Source organism: Carassius auratus, unplaced genomic scaffold (genome assembly GCF_003368295.1).
Source record: "Carassius auratus strain Wakin unplaced genomic scaffold, ASM336829v1 scaf_tig00216014, whole genome shotgun sequence".
In the NCBI taxonomy this organism is placed as follows: domain Eukaryota; kingdom Metazoa; phylum Chordata; class Actinopteri; order Cypriniformes; family Cyprinidae; genus Carassius; species Carassius auratus.
Window position 1 is genome coordinate 289,199 of NW_020528362.1, and position 13,746 is coordinate 302,944.

At 35.8% G+C, this 13,746-nt stretch overlaps 1 protein-coding gene across 1 annotated transcript in view; it reads right to left on the bottom strand.

The window, feature by feature from the left end:
* Positions 1–514: 514 nt before the first annotated feature.
* Positions 515–13,746, bottom strand: part of LOC113096643 (alpha-actinin-3-like) — a 32,252-nt gene continuing 19,020 nt past the window's right edge. The window contains exons 9-21 of the mRNA XM_026262045.1: positions 13,432–13,524; positions 12,230–12,460; positions 11,838–11,985; positions 10,988–11,138; positions 9,666–9,774; positions 9,387–9,527; positions 7,363–7,545; positions 7,119–7,253; positions 5,907–6,086; positions 4,857–5,003; positions 4,717–4,782; positions 3,592–3,750; positions 515–1,644 (exon numbers count right to left, since the gene is read on the bottom strand). Coding sequence (XP_026117830.1) covers positions 1,486–1,644; positions 3,592–3,750; positions 4,717–4,782; positions 4,857–5,003; positions 5,907–6,086; positions 7,119–7,253; positions 7,363–7,545; positions 9,387–9,527; positions 9,666–9,774; positions 10,988–11,138; positions 11,838–11,985; positions 12,230–12,460; positions 13,432–13,524 — 1,902 coding nt within the window. The 3' untranslated portion in view covers positions 515–1,485. The remainder of the gene's footprint in view (positions 1,645–3,591; positions 3,751–4,716; positions 4,783–4,856; positions 5,004–5,906; positions 6,087–7,118; positions 7,254–7,362; positions 7,546–9,386; positions 9,528–9,665; positions 9,775–10,987; positions 11,139–11,837; positions 11,986–12,229; positions 12,461–13,431; positions 13,525–13,746) is intronic.

The following is a 13,746-nucleotide window of genomic DNA, read 5'->3' on the forward strand; positions in this document are numbered from 1 at the left end:
ATAAAAAGGATCTTGCTTAGAAGAAAGACCAAAGAGTGCCTGTTAGATTTACGTGGAGCTAATCGTCTCCGAAACCAGTAAAATATATTTTTAAATAGGTGCTGTCTTTATAAATAAACCACAGATTTGAGTTTAAAACAACTACATTCTCACCTGAAATACCTTTAAAACTAACTACATCACATGGCACGATAATTGTAATATTTGTTTAATTATCCAAATAAATAGTGATTGTAATCACAATGCTGCGTGAACTGGCAGAAGTCCCTCCCATGACACAAATTCACATCTGTTAATTTCACACGCGAATGAAGCGAATAAACTAAAAATTGTCCAACTATGCATGAATAGCATGATTTATTTGCACAAGTCTCGTCTTGTGTGAACGCACAGTTAGACTCATATTAGGGTCTGTTTTCACAATATCTTAAAAACACCCAGGAGTTGTATAGACTTCTTGACCATCTTCTGATCTAGACATGCAGAATAGCATAGGTCTGGAACGACATGAGGGTGAGTGAATGATGACAGAGCTTTATTTTTGAGTGAACCAGCCCTTTAAATTACAGTTTAAGGAAAACCTGGTTTTCCTCAATCAGCTCTTTGGCTAGCAGAAACCTTTCCGGTCAGTACAACACATACACTCTGCCATTACATCTTTGAATTCATTTACTGGCTTTGGTTGATAATCTTGGCACAAACTGTCCAAATGAAATGAAAACAAATAATGAATTTGCCTCTGAACAGTGAAGACATACATACCAGATACACACAATTCTGTGTAAAGACTATTTAGTTGATCTCACAGTTTCATATTAAGAAGACACTTGACAGCAGTAGTGCTTTTTTGGGGTCTTAAAATAAAGTACAGACTTAACAAAGAGGGGGACTCTCTTGCATTTTAATGTCTGTAGAATAAACGCAGCATGCATCTTCACAAGCGCTCTTTAGCATCAACAAACACACTTTTTTTTAGTATATATTTTATCATGTTGAAAGGTTTTATTTGGCACAGAGAGGGAAAATTGCACTTGAAACCGTGTTTATAAACCATTTTACTATTAAAATTGTGACTGCAGCTATTTCACTATTTCTGGCCTAGATGACATCATCTGAAAATTAAAGTTGCTTCAGAGGCGGATCAAGTTATTATATTTCAGTGGAAGATCATAAACAAAGATTCTTTGGCATAACATGCACTAAAGAAGTCTTCACAACAACATGTATTAGGAACATAAATAGGGTTGCTTTAATTCCATGTTGACTCCATGCTGACTGTTTGACATCCAAATTGGAAATAATTTGAGTGACAGCGAGATTAAAACCCCCTGTTACACGGCCTTAACAGAGTGGATGTAAAACAAATATGATGTTAAAGCTAGCAGACAGAAAAACAGAGAGGGGAAATGAGGGATATTGCTAACTCTCTTGCAAATTGAAAGCTACATTCAGGGGCTTGGAGAAAATGAAATACACTCAGAGCGTTTATAAATCGCTCTCTCCGTAAAGGGCACTGGAGAAGGAGATGTAATCCAGGGCTCCAGGGGACGCATCGGGGCCGGCGTACTTGGTCATGCGGCTGATGCAGTACTCGGCCTGCTCGGGTGGGAGTTCACGACGAAGCTCCTCCACTGTGATATAGGGCTGAATGACAAGAAGAGACACTTTTACACCAACTCACACGTTTTTTTCAGTTCTACAATTGGTACTAAAAACATGTGAAAATAAACATTGGGAATAATTCATTCTGAATCCTCCCTGAAGTGTTCACACACTATGGCAAGCCATTTTAACATTTAATCCTTAAAACATACAATTTTCATGTTACTTGTGCATATGTTTTTAGCTACTAGTATCTATTCCATTAGGCAATTGTACTTATTCATTAGTTACTAGTTCTTATTCTTTAGGTACTTTAAAAAAAGTTACTAGTACTTGTTTATTAGATACTGGTACTCATTAGGGCCTTTCACACCGCTTCAGTTCCAGAACTAAATAAGTACTGGGACGATTTTGCACGAACTATTTCCAAGTACGATTTAAAGGGATGCATTTGCACCGACAGTGTGTACTAGGAAGTGCTTAAGCCGGTCGACAGGACATAATTTGTGGGCGGCATCAACAACGGAAAAAATAAGAACACCGTTAACAACCGGATGGAGGATGCTATGATCGGAGCTGTGTTTTTTTGTGTGTGTGTCTCGTGGTCTTCACAATAATTGACATGGAATATTGACGTATACGTAAAGCAATTGAAAGAACGGAAAGGATGACTTTCATGTTAAATGTTCAAAAGTGCCTGCGCTTCAGCGTCCGTCCATCTATCGCTGTTCTCCATATTTGCGAAATAAGTTGACACAATATTTAAACGGCGTTTTAAATCATGGTGGGTGAGAGGGTTTTTTTTACGCATTTGGCCAATCAACGTCTACTTATGTCACAGGGAGTACCAGTTGTCCTGCTTAGACCCTGGTCCAGAGTAGGAGCTAATTTAGTTCTCGAAAAAGGCAGTCCGGTACTAAAATCGAGCACAGTTCAGCTGGTACGAAAACGCCAAAAAGTGGTTAGTTCCACAATTAGTTCTGGTACTATGAGAAAGGCTCTATTCATTTCATACTAGTACCTATTAAATAGCCAATATTACTTATTTGTTAGATACTAATGCTTATTAGATACTAGAACTTATTCATTAAATACTAGTACCTATTTCAGTAGTGATTAGTAACTATTCTAAAATTCTATATCTAAAATTTTAAATGTAACATTGACTTCTATGGGGATTATTCAGATATTAACTATTCTGTTTGACTAGTCTCTATTCCATTAGTGACTAGTACATATCTCTTATATATTAGTAGTTATTTATTGGGCACTAGTACTTATGTTATAGATACTAGTACTTATTTATTAGATACTTGTACCTATTAAATAGATAATGCTACTTACTCTTAAATACTAGCACTTCATGATAATCTATGATCGCTTTTTGAATACATGCTACTCAGAACAGAATTGTTGGTATCTCAATACCGATCCCCATATAATTCAATGGCAAAAATGTAAAATATATAATCTGTAATAAAATGTATAATCGAATAATTATTAGTCTGAAAATAAGTGCTGAAATAGGTGCTAGTATCTATTAAATAAGATTAATTAATTAATCTGCTTGTATCTTTAAAAACTTACTAGTGCCTAAAGGATAAGCGCTAGTAGCTAATGAATAAGTAATAGTACATAATGGAACAGATACCTATAGCAAAATAATACAATAAATCAGTACTACTAACATGAAAATATATATTATTATGTTTTAAGGATTAAATATTTACAGCTTTCCATATAAGTACTAGTAACAAAAAAAAGAACTAGTATCTAGTACTAGTCTCTCATAAATATTTACTAGTACCTAAAGGATAAGCAGTAGAAGCTAATGAACAAGTGCTAGCACCTAATGGAATCAATACTAGTAGGTAATAAAATCAGTACTAATCACATGAAAATAGTACATTTAAAGGATTAAATGTAAAATTGGCTTGCCATACAAACACAAATGGATTAAAGGGAAGCATCACTGGATGTTGATCTCACCTTGTCGGAGGCCAGGATCTTGAAGGAGGCCATGACCTGTTCAGCAGTGTCTGTCTCAGCGGTCTCGCGTGTCATGAAGTCGATGAAGGCCTGGAAGGTCACCACTCCCGTGTTGTTGGGGTCCACCAGGGTCATTATGCGGGCGAACTCCACCTCACCCTGACAGAAACGACCAATCAGGTTCAAGATGCGCATTTAATTCTGCGCTTACTGGTGTACAGCAAAGCACCTACTGAGATTGAAATTACTCCCGGTGGATGTTGGAAAAATATAATTGATTCATTATGAGGTTTGCTGCAAAAATTATGAATAACTAAATAGAAATAAGCCTTTTAAAAAGATGCCAAAATAACAATTAAAAAATGTATTATTGGCTAACAAAATACTCAAATGTGTGACAGGGACTAACTTTCTTTTTGAATTGTATTTATTATTTTATTTAATTAATTATTTATTTTTGGTTTATTTTTTTATTTATGTATTTATTATGTTGAATCATGTTTCCAAACAATATGACATATGTATTTATACTGTACTGTATTTATTTGACAAAGTATTTGAGAATTTATAAAATACACCACAGTTGAAATGTTTGGGGTCATTACTTTTAATTATTTTATAATTATTATATAATTATAAAATAATTATTTTTAAGAAATCTAATTTTTTATTCTTGCAAATATTTATTCAATTGTTCAAAAGTGACTTAAAAAAAAGGAAATTTGTAATGTTACCAAAATGTAATTTCCAAATAAATGCTGTTTTTCCTATTCATCTAGAAATCTCAAAGAAAATTTATCACATTTTCCACAAAAATATGAAGCAGCAGACAACTGTTTTCAATATTGGTAAGTTTCTCAAGAAGCAAATCATCATATTAGAGTGATTTCTGAAGGATCAAAAAAATAAATTACATTTAAAAATATATTCAAATAGAAAGCATGAAATTAAATTTTAATAATATTTTAAAAATATTTTTCAAATAAATGCAGCTATAGTGAATGATCCCACATTTTTTAACTGCAATGTGCCATGTAGTGTGGTGAGGATGAAGGGTTTCATCACAGTGCATTTGTCACATTGATGTAGATGGTTGTTAGTGGGAGGATTTTTCTCTTCACTCACCAGATCGTAACCCATAGAGATGAGACATGCGCGGAAATCGTCGGGGTCCATCATGCCGTTTCTCTTCTGCAAGTTAAAAACAATAATGAGTCCCCATGCATACGGTCACATATGTGCATCATTCTGAGCGTCTGACTGACCCTGTCGAAGTGGTTGAAGGAGGCTCTGAACTCATTGAGCTGCTCTTGGCTGATGCCCTTGGCGTCGCGGGTCAGGATCTGGTTCTCCACCTCGTTGATGGTGCGAGCGATGGTGGTGAGCAGCTGCTCCCAGCCCACACGGACGTGCTGAGGAGGGAAGGACAGATGAAGCCAGAAACTGTAGCAGACTCTTGAACATTCATCATTCCTCTCATAACACTGTTCTGTGTGTAATGTGTGTTTGTTGAGCAAGCTCTGTTTAATTGTTTCATTTTTGCATTATACAAACAAAACGTAATATTATTATTAAACTATATGTTATTATGAACAAGGTAATTAAAATATATAGGGGAGACCAGGTTAATCCTTAATGAATTGTTAAAAATAATAATAACAAATTACCTGTAGTTTGTTAGCCGTTTGCAGATTTTTTTATTTGTGATTTATAATAGTTTTATTATTTACATTTTGCTAAAAATGTATTTAAAAAATGAACATTAAATAAATAAATAAATACATGTTTTGACTTTTTTACCTTTGTTTTTATATTTTATATAAAATACAGGGTTAGTATGTGTTTTAAATGACCTTTAAAGCTGCTTTTATCAGGGTTACTTTGATTGGCATTGCTTGAAATGAAATGCACGATAACGTAAATAAAATAAAATATAAAAAAAACTTTATTTTAGCTAGTTAGTTTAGTAAAAATTTCTCATTTAAAATTATTTTTAATTTTATGATTTTCATATTAAATTTTTTTTACTATTCAAATTGCGCTAAAAATAATTTTAAATTAAATACATAACTGTTATGGAAAACTGTCTTAAATTTTATTTTATACTTTTTTTTTCTTTTTACTTCAGCCGTATTAGCTATATTTTAATGGGTAGGTTCCCATTGTGACAACTTACCCCGCTAGAGAACCGATATGTGTTTTAAGTGATCATTTTAAAATCCCTCATTAGACAAAACTATATTTATCACTAGCACTGATGTGATGCTTCTGAGAACGAAGCCTGTGTTGGAAACAGTGATCTTCTGTATGAATACCTCCATGGTGTAGTTGGTGTGTTTGTTGTCGAAGACAAGTGCCTCCTGAATGAGCTGGTGATCTCCCTCCAGTTTGTCAATGTTGGATTTGTAGTTGATGATGTTCTGCTCGTACTGCTTCAGATTATTCATCTGTTCCTCCAGAGAGCCGGCGATATCCACCGACACATGACCGATCTCCTACCGAGAGAGAACGGGTGAACAAATGTGCATTAGAAGAGAAAGAACAGACGTCTGTAAAGAAATAACGAAACCGCAAACAAGTCAAGAAGCTTAACCAAGCCAAAAACTAAAAGCTAACCAATACTTTAGAGCAATTAAAGTGACTAGTAACTACAACTAAAATCATTAAAAACAGCATTTTTGTTAAATAAAATAAATGTTGACTCATATAAAAGAAAAAGTAAAACAACAACATCATAATAACATTTTCTATTTAAGCAAGCTTGCAAAGAAACATTTCTATTTTTATTTAGTTCAAATGTATTATTTTATTTTAGTTACTTCCCAAAACTGATGCCCTTGAAAGTTAAGTTTGCAGAAATTAATGGAGGCTTGAGGCAAAATTTCCACTAAAATGATCAAAAATCCCCCCAAAATTCAAGATTAAGGAGCAAAGAAATAAATAAAGTGTCAAAACAACTAAACTATATCTATTATGGCTGTCGGGATTAAAGTGAAATAGTAACAAAAATCTAATAAAAATTACAAAAAATTCCCAAATGTTAGCTAAAATTAAATGTATTAACTGACAATATATATAAAAAGAAATTTGAATGTCCAAATGTCCAAAACTAAAATTAAAATGAAAAAATATGGGTCACAACTTATTTAAAAAAAATATATATATATTCAAAATTAATGAGGGCTGAGGCAAAAGTACAACCAAAATGATGAAAAACGCCCCTCAAATTCAATATTAAAGGAGCAAACCCTGGCAAAACTAAACGAAATCTATTATGGCTATTCAGATTAAAGTAAAAATGTCAAATGAATGAAAAGTGTCCATTCATGGCATGCTGCATCAGATTTCATCATTCACTGTATATGAACTGGCTGAACAAATCAGTTGATTGAAAAGAAGAGTGGACATTTGGGAGATAGCATTTGATTATTGCTTTTAGTAACTTCTCAACACTAATACCAGTGTAACTTTCTTAAATCTGGTTCTTCACCTCCAGCATCTCAAGGTTTGGTGTTGAATAAGCTCACCTCCATCTTGGTCTGGATCCAGGGTCCGATGATGTTGGCCTGAGCGGCGAAGGAGCGCCTCAGCCTCTCGTTGGCCTGTTGCCTGGCAACCTCCTCCTGCAGCATCTGGTCTCTGAGGGGAACCAGCTGCTTCACCTGCAGGGGGCGACCGATCAGAAACACACATCTGAGTCCCTTCATGCATCCAGAGGGGAAGGAAATGACTAGCCGTGAGCTTTGAGCTGTGTTTGTACTCTGTACTCACAGCCTCCCATTTGTTGGTGATGTCCTGCGGGCTGAGGACCGTGTAGGGGTTGACTCCGACCAGCTTGATGCCATAGGTTTGGGCGATCTTTGTGATCTCGTTCTGGATGCCCATCACGGCAATGCGCTCCTTATCGGCTTCTGGCAGGGTGGCCTTGAACTGGTCGTGAGCTGTGATCAGGCTCTGAAGGAAAAATGGAGATTAACAACATTACAGGGGTAGTTAAAGGGCTTCTATTAAGCTTTTTCACTTTTTTTACACTGCAAAATTGGTGCCACTGTTAATATTTGCAGCTGAGCAGATGAAACTCACGGTTATGGTAAGGGGTGTGTTATTTCCAGATTTCTCTATAAGCACAAAATGCACTGGGACAGCTAACAAATCAGAGCGTGTTTCAGAAGTAGGGTCTTCATTGATACAGAAATTAAACAGCCTGTTCGAGACAGACTGGGAGGTGCTGCAATTCACAGTTCGCCGCGAGTTTGATTGACAGGCGATCTGACCAATCATAACGCAGAATCTGCCATTAGAAAACAGAGAGTTCCGCTCCTTGATTCTGATTGGCTGAGCAGTGTTCAAAGCTATTGTAAATGACTCTACAAATATACACCTTTTGTCTTTTTTGTTGTTTGACAACCAGTTTGTTGCAACCACATTTCATTGATATCATTAGACTTTATTTGCTGCGTTTTATTTTGTGAAACCTTACTACATATACAGTATGGAATACCCATGTTATAAAAGCAATAATCCCTGTGAATCTGCTTTGCTTATTGTCGTGCTTAACAATGCCCTCCATCATGCAAATTCACATGGTTTTTTGATTCGCATCAAGGACTTTATTTGTTAAAAGTGTTTACGCTACAGTTTATGCACATGATTTCTTATCAGATAAAGAATTATCTGAGTCATTTCCGTGCTTCTGCACATTATTAGGATTTACATTCCTCTTGGCTTTTCCATTCAGCGTTTTTTTTATGCAATATCTCAAAATGCGGATAAAAATAGTTTGATGGAAGCGTAGCTAACGATCTCCTTAATGCAACGTGATTTCTGCAATCTCACAAATACTTTCAACACAACATCTCAATGAAAACACAATATAAATAAAAGACTCGTTGAGCAGTGTAAACTGTAGCATTGATTATAACGGGTTTCGGTGAAAAAACACAGAAGTCAAATTACTGATAGACTCACACTGCTCCAGCACTAATAAAGAGATCAATCTTTAATTGCTTTATAGATCTACAGATAATATAGATAACAGATGCATCTCACATTACTAACTGGAACTGTGTGAAGTTTTACTTTGCCACAAAAAGCGTCTGCACATGAGCTGCTGCTCTTTACAGAAAATAAAGAGTTTTCTGAACTACTCACTGAGTATTTCCTTTAATAACCATCATAAATTATAAACAGTTATTCAGAGAAGAAAGTGCTGTTCGTGTGCATGTCTTTTATCTAATAATGGGTGAGTAGTTTCATGTTCCTTCATAAAAGCCTGCTCTGCACAAGATGATGATGTTGATGAATAGGTTTGTAGTGCATTACAGTGTTTTCTGCTTCAGTTACATGCTACAAAAATAGACACTAAAATCCTACTTGCACCTGCAAATGAGAAGCTTACGTATGCAGTCGGTGTGAATAATGCAGCCTGTAAATGTGGGCGCTGAAATAAATACACGCTGCTAGGAAACAGGCCATATTGTTCATCCGAATTCATCAGGGCATGTCATTCGAAAAACTGATCATCAAAAAGGAAAAACATTCTCTATCTCAAAAACGACATTTCCATTCTGCAGAAAATATTATCACAATATTTCATGCTGGTTAGTCTAATGCATTTGGAAATGTGCACTTTGAAATACCCTCTCAGTAAACCAATGGTGTATTGTTTTATATTGGTCAATATACTTTTGCTCATATATTATTAATCACACCTACAAGCCAAATATACTGAGAACTGTACTTTTCTGAAGTGTATTTAAATGTTTATTTTTTGCATAAAGCTTCAGACTGCTGACCTGGATCTCCTCGATGCTGTGCACGATGAACATGTCCTGCAGATCCTCCATGGCTCCATCCATCCAGTTGTTGAAGGGCGCCGCCCTCTTGGCGAACTCCAGGTACAGCTGATCAATCGTCTCCCAAAGTTTTTCCACACGCTGCAGGATGAAAGAGCAGAACCGGTTACAAATGATTGATATTTTTACAAATACTACGGCTGGTATTCCAGTTGCATCTAATATCTGGCTTCACACTGTAGCGTGAGTTTGTTTGGAGTGTGTAAAGTGTTTGCGCACCTCTAGAGCGTCTCTTCTCTTCTGGGTCAGGGTTCCCAGGTTGTCCCACTGGTCACAGATGCCCTGGCAGCGGGTGTTCACTGACGCAGCATCATGATAGTCTAACTCACTACACAGAGAGACAAACACATCTTGTATGGGGTTCCTGCATAAAGCCTGTTGTTTTAAAATGCTGAACATCATGAAAATACCCAGGTTTTCACTCCAAAACCGATGAAGTATGCCACACAATAAAGGTACAAAAGCTGTCACCGGGACAATACTCTTTCAAAAGGTACACCATTGTACCATATTTACCCCTAAAAGGTACATATAAGCACCTAAAGAATACATATAAATTCCTAAACCGTACACATTTGTACCTTTTGAAAAGGCACCACTCTAGTGACAGCTTTTGTACCTTTTTTTCCTAAGAATGTATACTAATATGCATGTAGCAAACTAAACTACTTCCATACTTCTTGAGACTAAATTCGGTAGCACTTTATTTTACAGTCCTGTTCCCCATGTACATACTATGTACTTATTATAGTAATTACAATAACTATGTAATAACTAGGTACTAACCCTGAACCTACCCCTAAACCTAACCCTACCCCATGTAGTTACCTTGTGTTACCAGAACTTTCTTAGATAAATACACTGTAAGTACACTATAAGTACATGTTAGTACACGTACTGTAAAATAAAGTGCAACCCTAAATTCTCCCACCTTTTTTAGTTTTAGTTTAGTAATTTAACCAGAAGTTAAATCAGTTGTTTTCTTTATCCTACACTGTGGACTATACTACAAGTTAACTTGTATTATTTTTACCAGTTTTAAACTTCTAGACTGAAGTGTACTGTCAGTAAACTGCTATTTCAGTTGTTGTATTGCACATGCCAAGTATATTTAGAATACTTTATTCTACTCTAAATATATCTAAAAAACTAAAGATTATGTACAGGTAGGCCAAGTAAACAAACTTTTATGCTAAGTATACTTAAATATAATTTTGCTAAGGATATCGCTAATGAATACTTTAAAAACAGATTGCAAGTATCCAAATTCTTATGTTTTAAAAAAGTATACTAATAGTACAGTTGAATAAACAAATTTTTATTTTGCATTAAGAATACCATATGTGGTTAGTTTGTGACCATTTTGTTATTTTATTTTTATGACAACTTTAGTATATTTTCAGTGAAATTCCACAATGAAACATTTAACTTTTGAGTTTTTTTGGGGGAAATGAAAGTTACTCTTAATGCTGATTTTTAGTTTTTATACAATTTTTTTTGATTTTGCATTGCATCATGGGGTTAAAAGCGTTGTGTGTTACTTCAGCTCTTGAGCGATGGCTGCGATCTGCTCTACTCGGTCCTGGTGAGCGGCCAGGTCGCTCTCAAACGCCTCGTGCTTCCTCATCAGAGCCCTGATCTCCATCAGAGAGGCTGTCTCATAGTCCTTCTGAGACAGCAGGTGCTCCTTTCCTAAAAACAGAGGCGTCAAATCAGAAATGCAGGAATGATTGTAGCGTAGAGATGTATGAAGCTCAGCTCACACAGAAGTCGAGTTCGAACCAAGCAGCTTTCTGTGGGTTGGTTTTCTGTTGGATCCGTGCAACTTTTATACCAAGACTCTTGCAAACTTTCCATCTTGTAGATTTAAATTACTGATTGAAAGTTGTTGGAAGATTAGTGTTGGTGATGCTGTCATGTGACCGTGGTGTACTTCATTTATAGAGTCTTACTTCTGCCGATTGAACTTACTTTAGGCTTCAAAGTTCATAAAATGATGTAATTTGTGAAGATCTTGAAACACAAAAGATGTAAGAATCGTACAATTTTGTTGTGATTTCTTTCGCACTCACATGGAAATTCCAAATCATATGGATTACAATTGGATTTCGCCAAAAAAAAAAAGGCCAAACAATGATAAATGTGACCGCATCTTAAGACATATTGGTGTCAAGAGCTCAGAGTTTAACCTTCATATGAAAACTGCGGTCTATGCAACATAAAAATCACACACATATTTATTTATGGAATAGTGGATGTTTAGCCAGCAACTGATTTTTTTTTTTTTTGCAAAGCTTTTACAAGTGCAAAATGATGATGTATTTTTGGGAATGGGAATGCTAACGCATCATGCATTATGTTTAAACTCTTGTGTGAATTAAGCATGGTTACCTGTGGTCCAGGACTCATGCAGGGAGCATTTCTGCTTGAACTTCTCCGCCAGATGATCGAGTCTCTCCAGACGACGGATCTCGGTGAGGAGCCATTCCTCATAACCCTTCTCTACCTGCTCTAGACCTTTCCATGCATTAGCAATATCCTACAAACAAACAAACAAACAAACACAGGTTCTCTGTGAGCTTAACATAATCATAATTAGTCAAACCACTATCATTTGATCTGATTGGCTGATTTTCTAGAAGTGGGATTGGCTGGTCATAAAGTCACAAGTAGTTTTCCACCGGTTTGCTGGTTAGGAAGACTTAGGACCAGCATGTAGAAGATACTTTTGGAAAGAGTCCGGAAAGAGTTGGAAACATTTGAGATGATTTTGCATGACTTACCGACACCATCTTGCCCTCGGAGGGCATGAAGGCCGGGCGGTTGCTCAGGCGGAGTTTAGTCTGCAGGGTGTTGAAGTTGATCTCCAGCTGGCATTTCTCCTGAACGCGTGGAGGCTTGTGGACGCGCCTGTAGTCGCGGAAATCCTCCAGCTTCTGCTGCATGGCACGCATGGTCTGCTCCGCCACACGGTTCTCCAGCCACGGGATGGTGCGACGGATCCACTCCAACAACTACAGAGAGATGGGGGAGTTACACACAATGTAGGTCTTCGAGGGAACAGGGTTAGTGCTCTTACAAAACTCTAGTGAAGTGCAACACCAAGATGGCTCCCAATTACCAGTCAAAATATTTGCAGTGTTAGGTGCTTCATTTGTACAAAAACACTGACATTTTCATCCACGATGGCTGACAGTTTAAAGGAAATCGTCAATCCATAAAACAACAAATATATATTTTCTGGCCAAAAATATATTTTAAATAAATGCTGTTAACAATAAAGTTAAATTAAATATATTTTTAATATTGAAAAATATATTTAGTTTAAAAATTAATATACCAAAATATAGTTCAGCAGCAAGAAAATGCATTATAGTAACCCACATTTAATCTAAATGCAATATAGCTTACTATAGATCAAAATGATTCATTAATGCAATTTTTTTTATGTATTATATGTTCACACCTGCTAAAGACAACAAATAAAGTTTGAATGTATTTTCTTGAATTGAAATTGTTTGTAATTTTTTTTAAATGCTTAAAAAAATATCTATATATAAATATATATATACAAATTAATTTTTAATATATTAGTAGACAATTTAATGAATATATTTAGAAACTTTTTTTGTTTATTTGTAAATTTATTAGATGTAAACATAAATGTATGTTAGATACTTTTATTAAAATGGAATATTTTAACCAATATTTTTATGAGACGTATATTTTATTTTTGTTTTCGACCTCCAAATCCTAAATATAGAAATTAGTGAGCATCGTAGCACTTCCAGATACATTGTCCTGAAGTCAATGGTCTATTTTAAACGTTTTTTGGGGACATTAAACATTATCAAGCCAGTCACAGTATTCGTTGTGTTTATGATTGTGATCTTGCAAACTGATGTTTATCTTTTCACTTCTATTTTCAGCAATAATCCAGACCTTCCCATTGGCTTTTAGCTGTGAACGTCTGACAGAGCCTCACCTCACTGGCCAGTTTCTCGTACTCCTCCATCAGCCTTTCGTTCTCCTGGTTCACAGCCAGAACCTTACAGATCCTGTTAGCCGCGGTCTCGGCCTGGAGACAGAGACACGGGGGAAACAAGCATAACAAATTCATTTCAGAGTTAATGCGCCTGTATCCAAGTCCCCCCACTTCATTTACTTTCATTTACGCATTCATTTACTCTGCGTTACGCTGGAGAGCGTCTGGAAGCTCAGTGCATTACTGAAATCAATTTCCTTCAGTCATTTACACAAACTGATCCCAGTTTATACATCTAACACTTGAAAAACATTA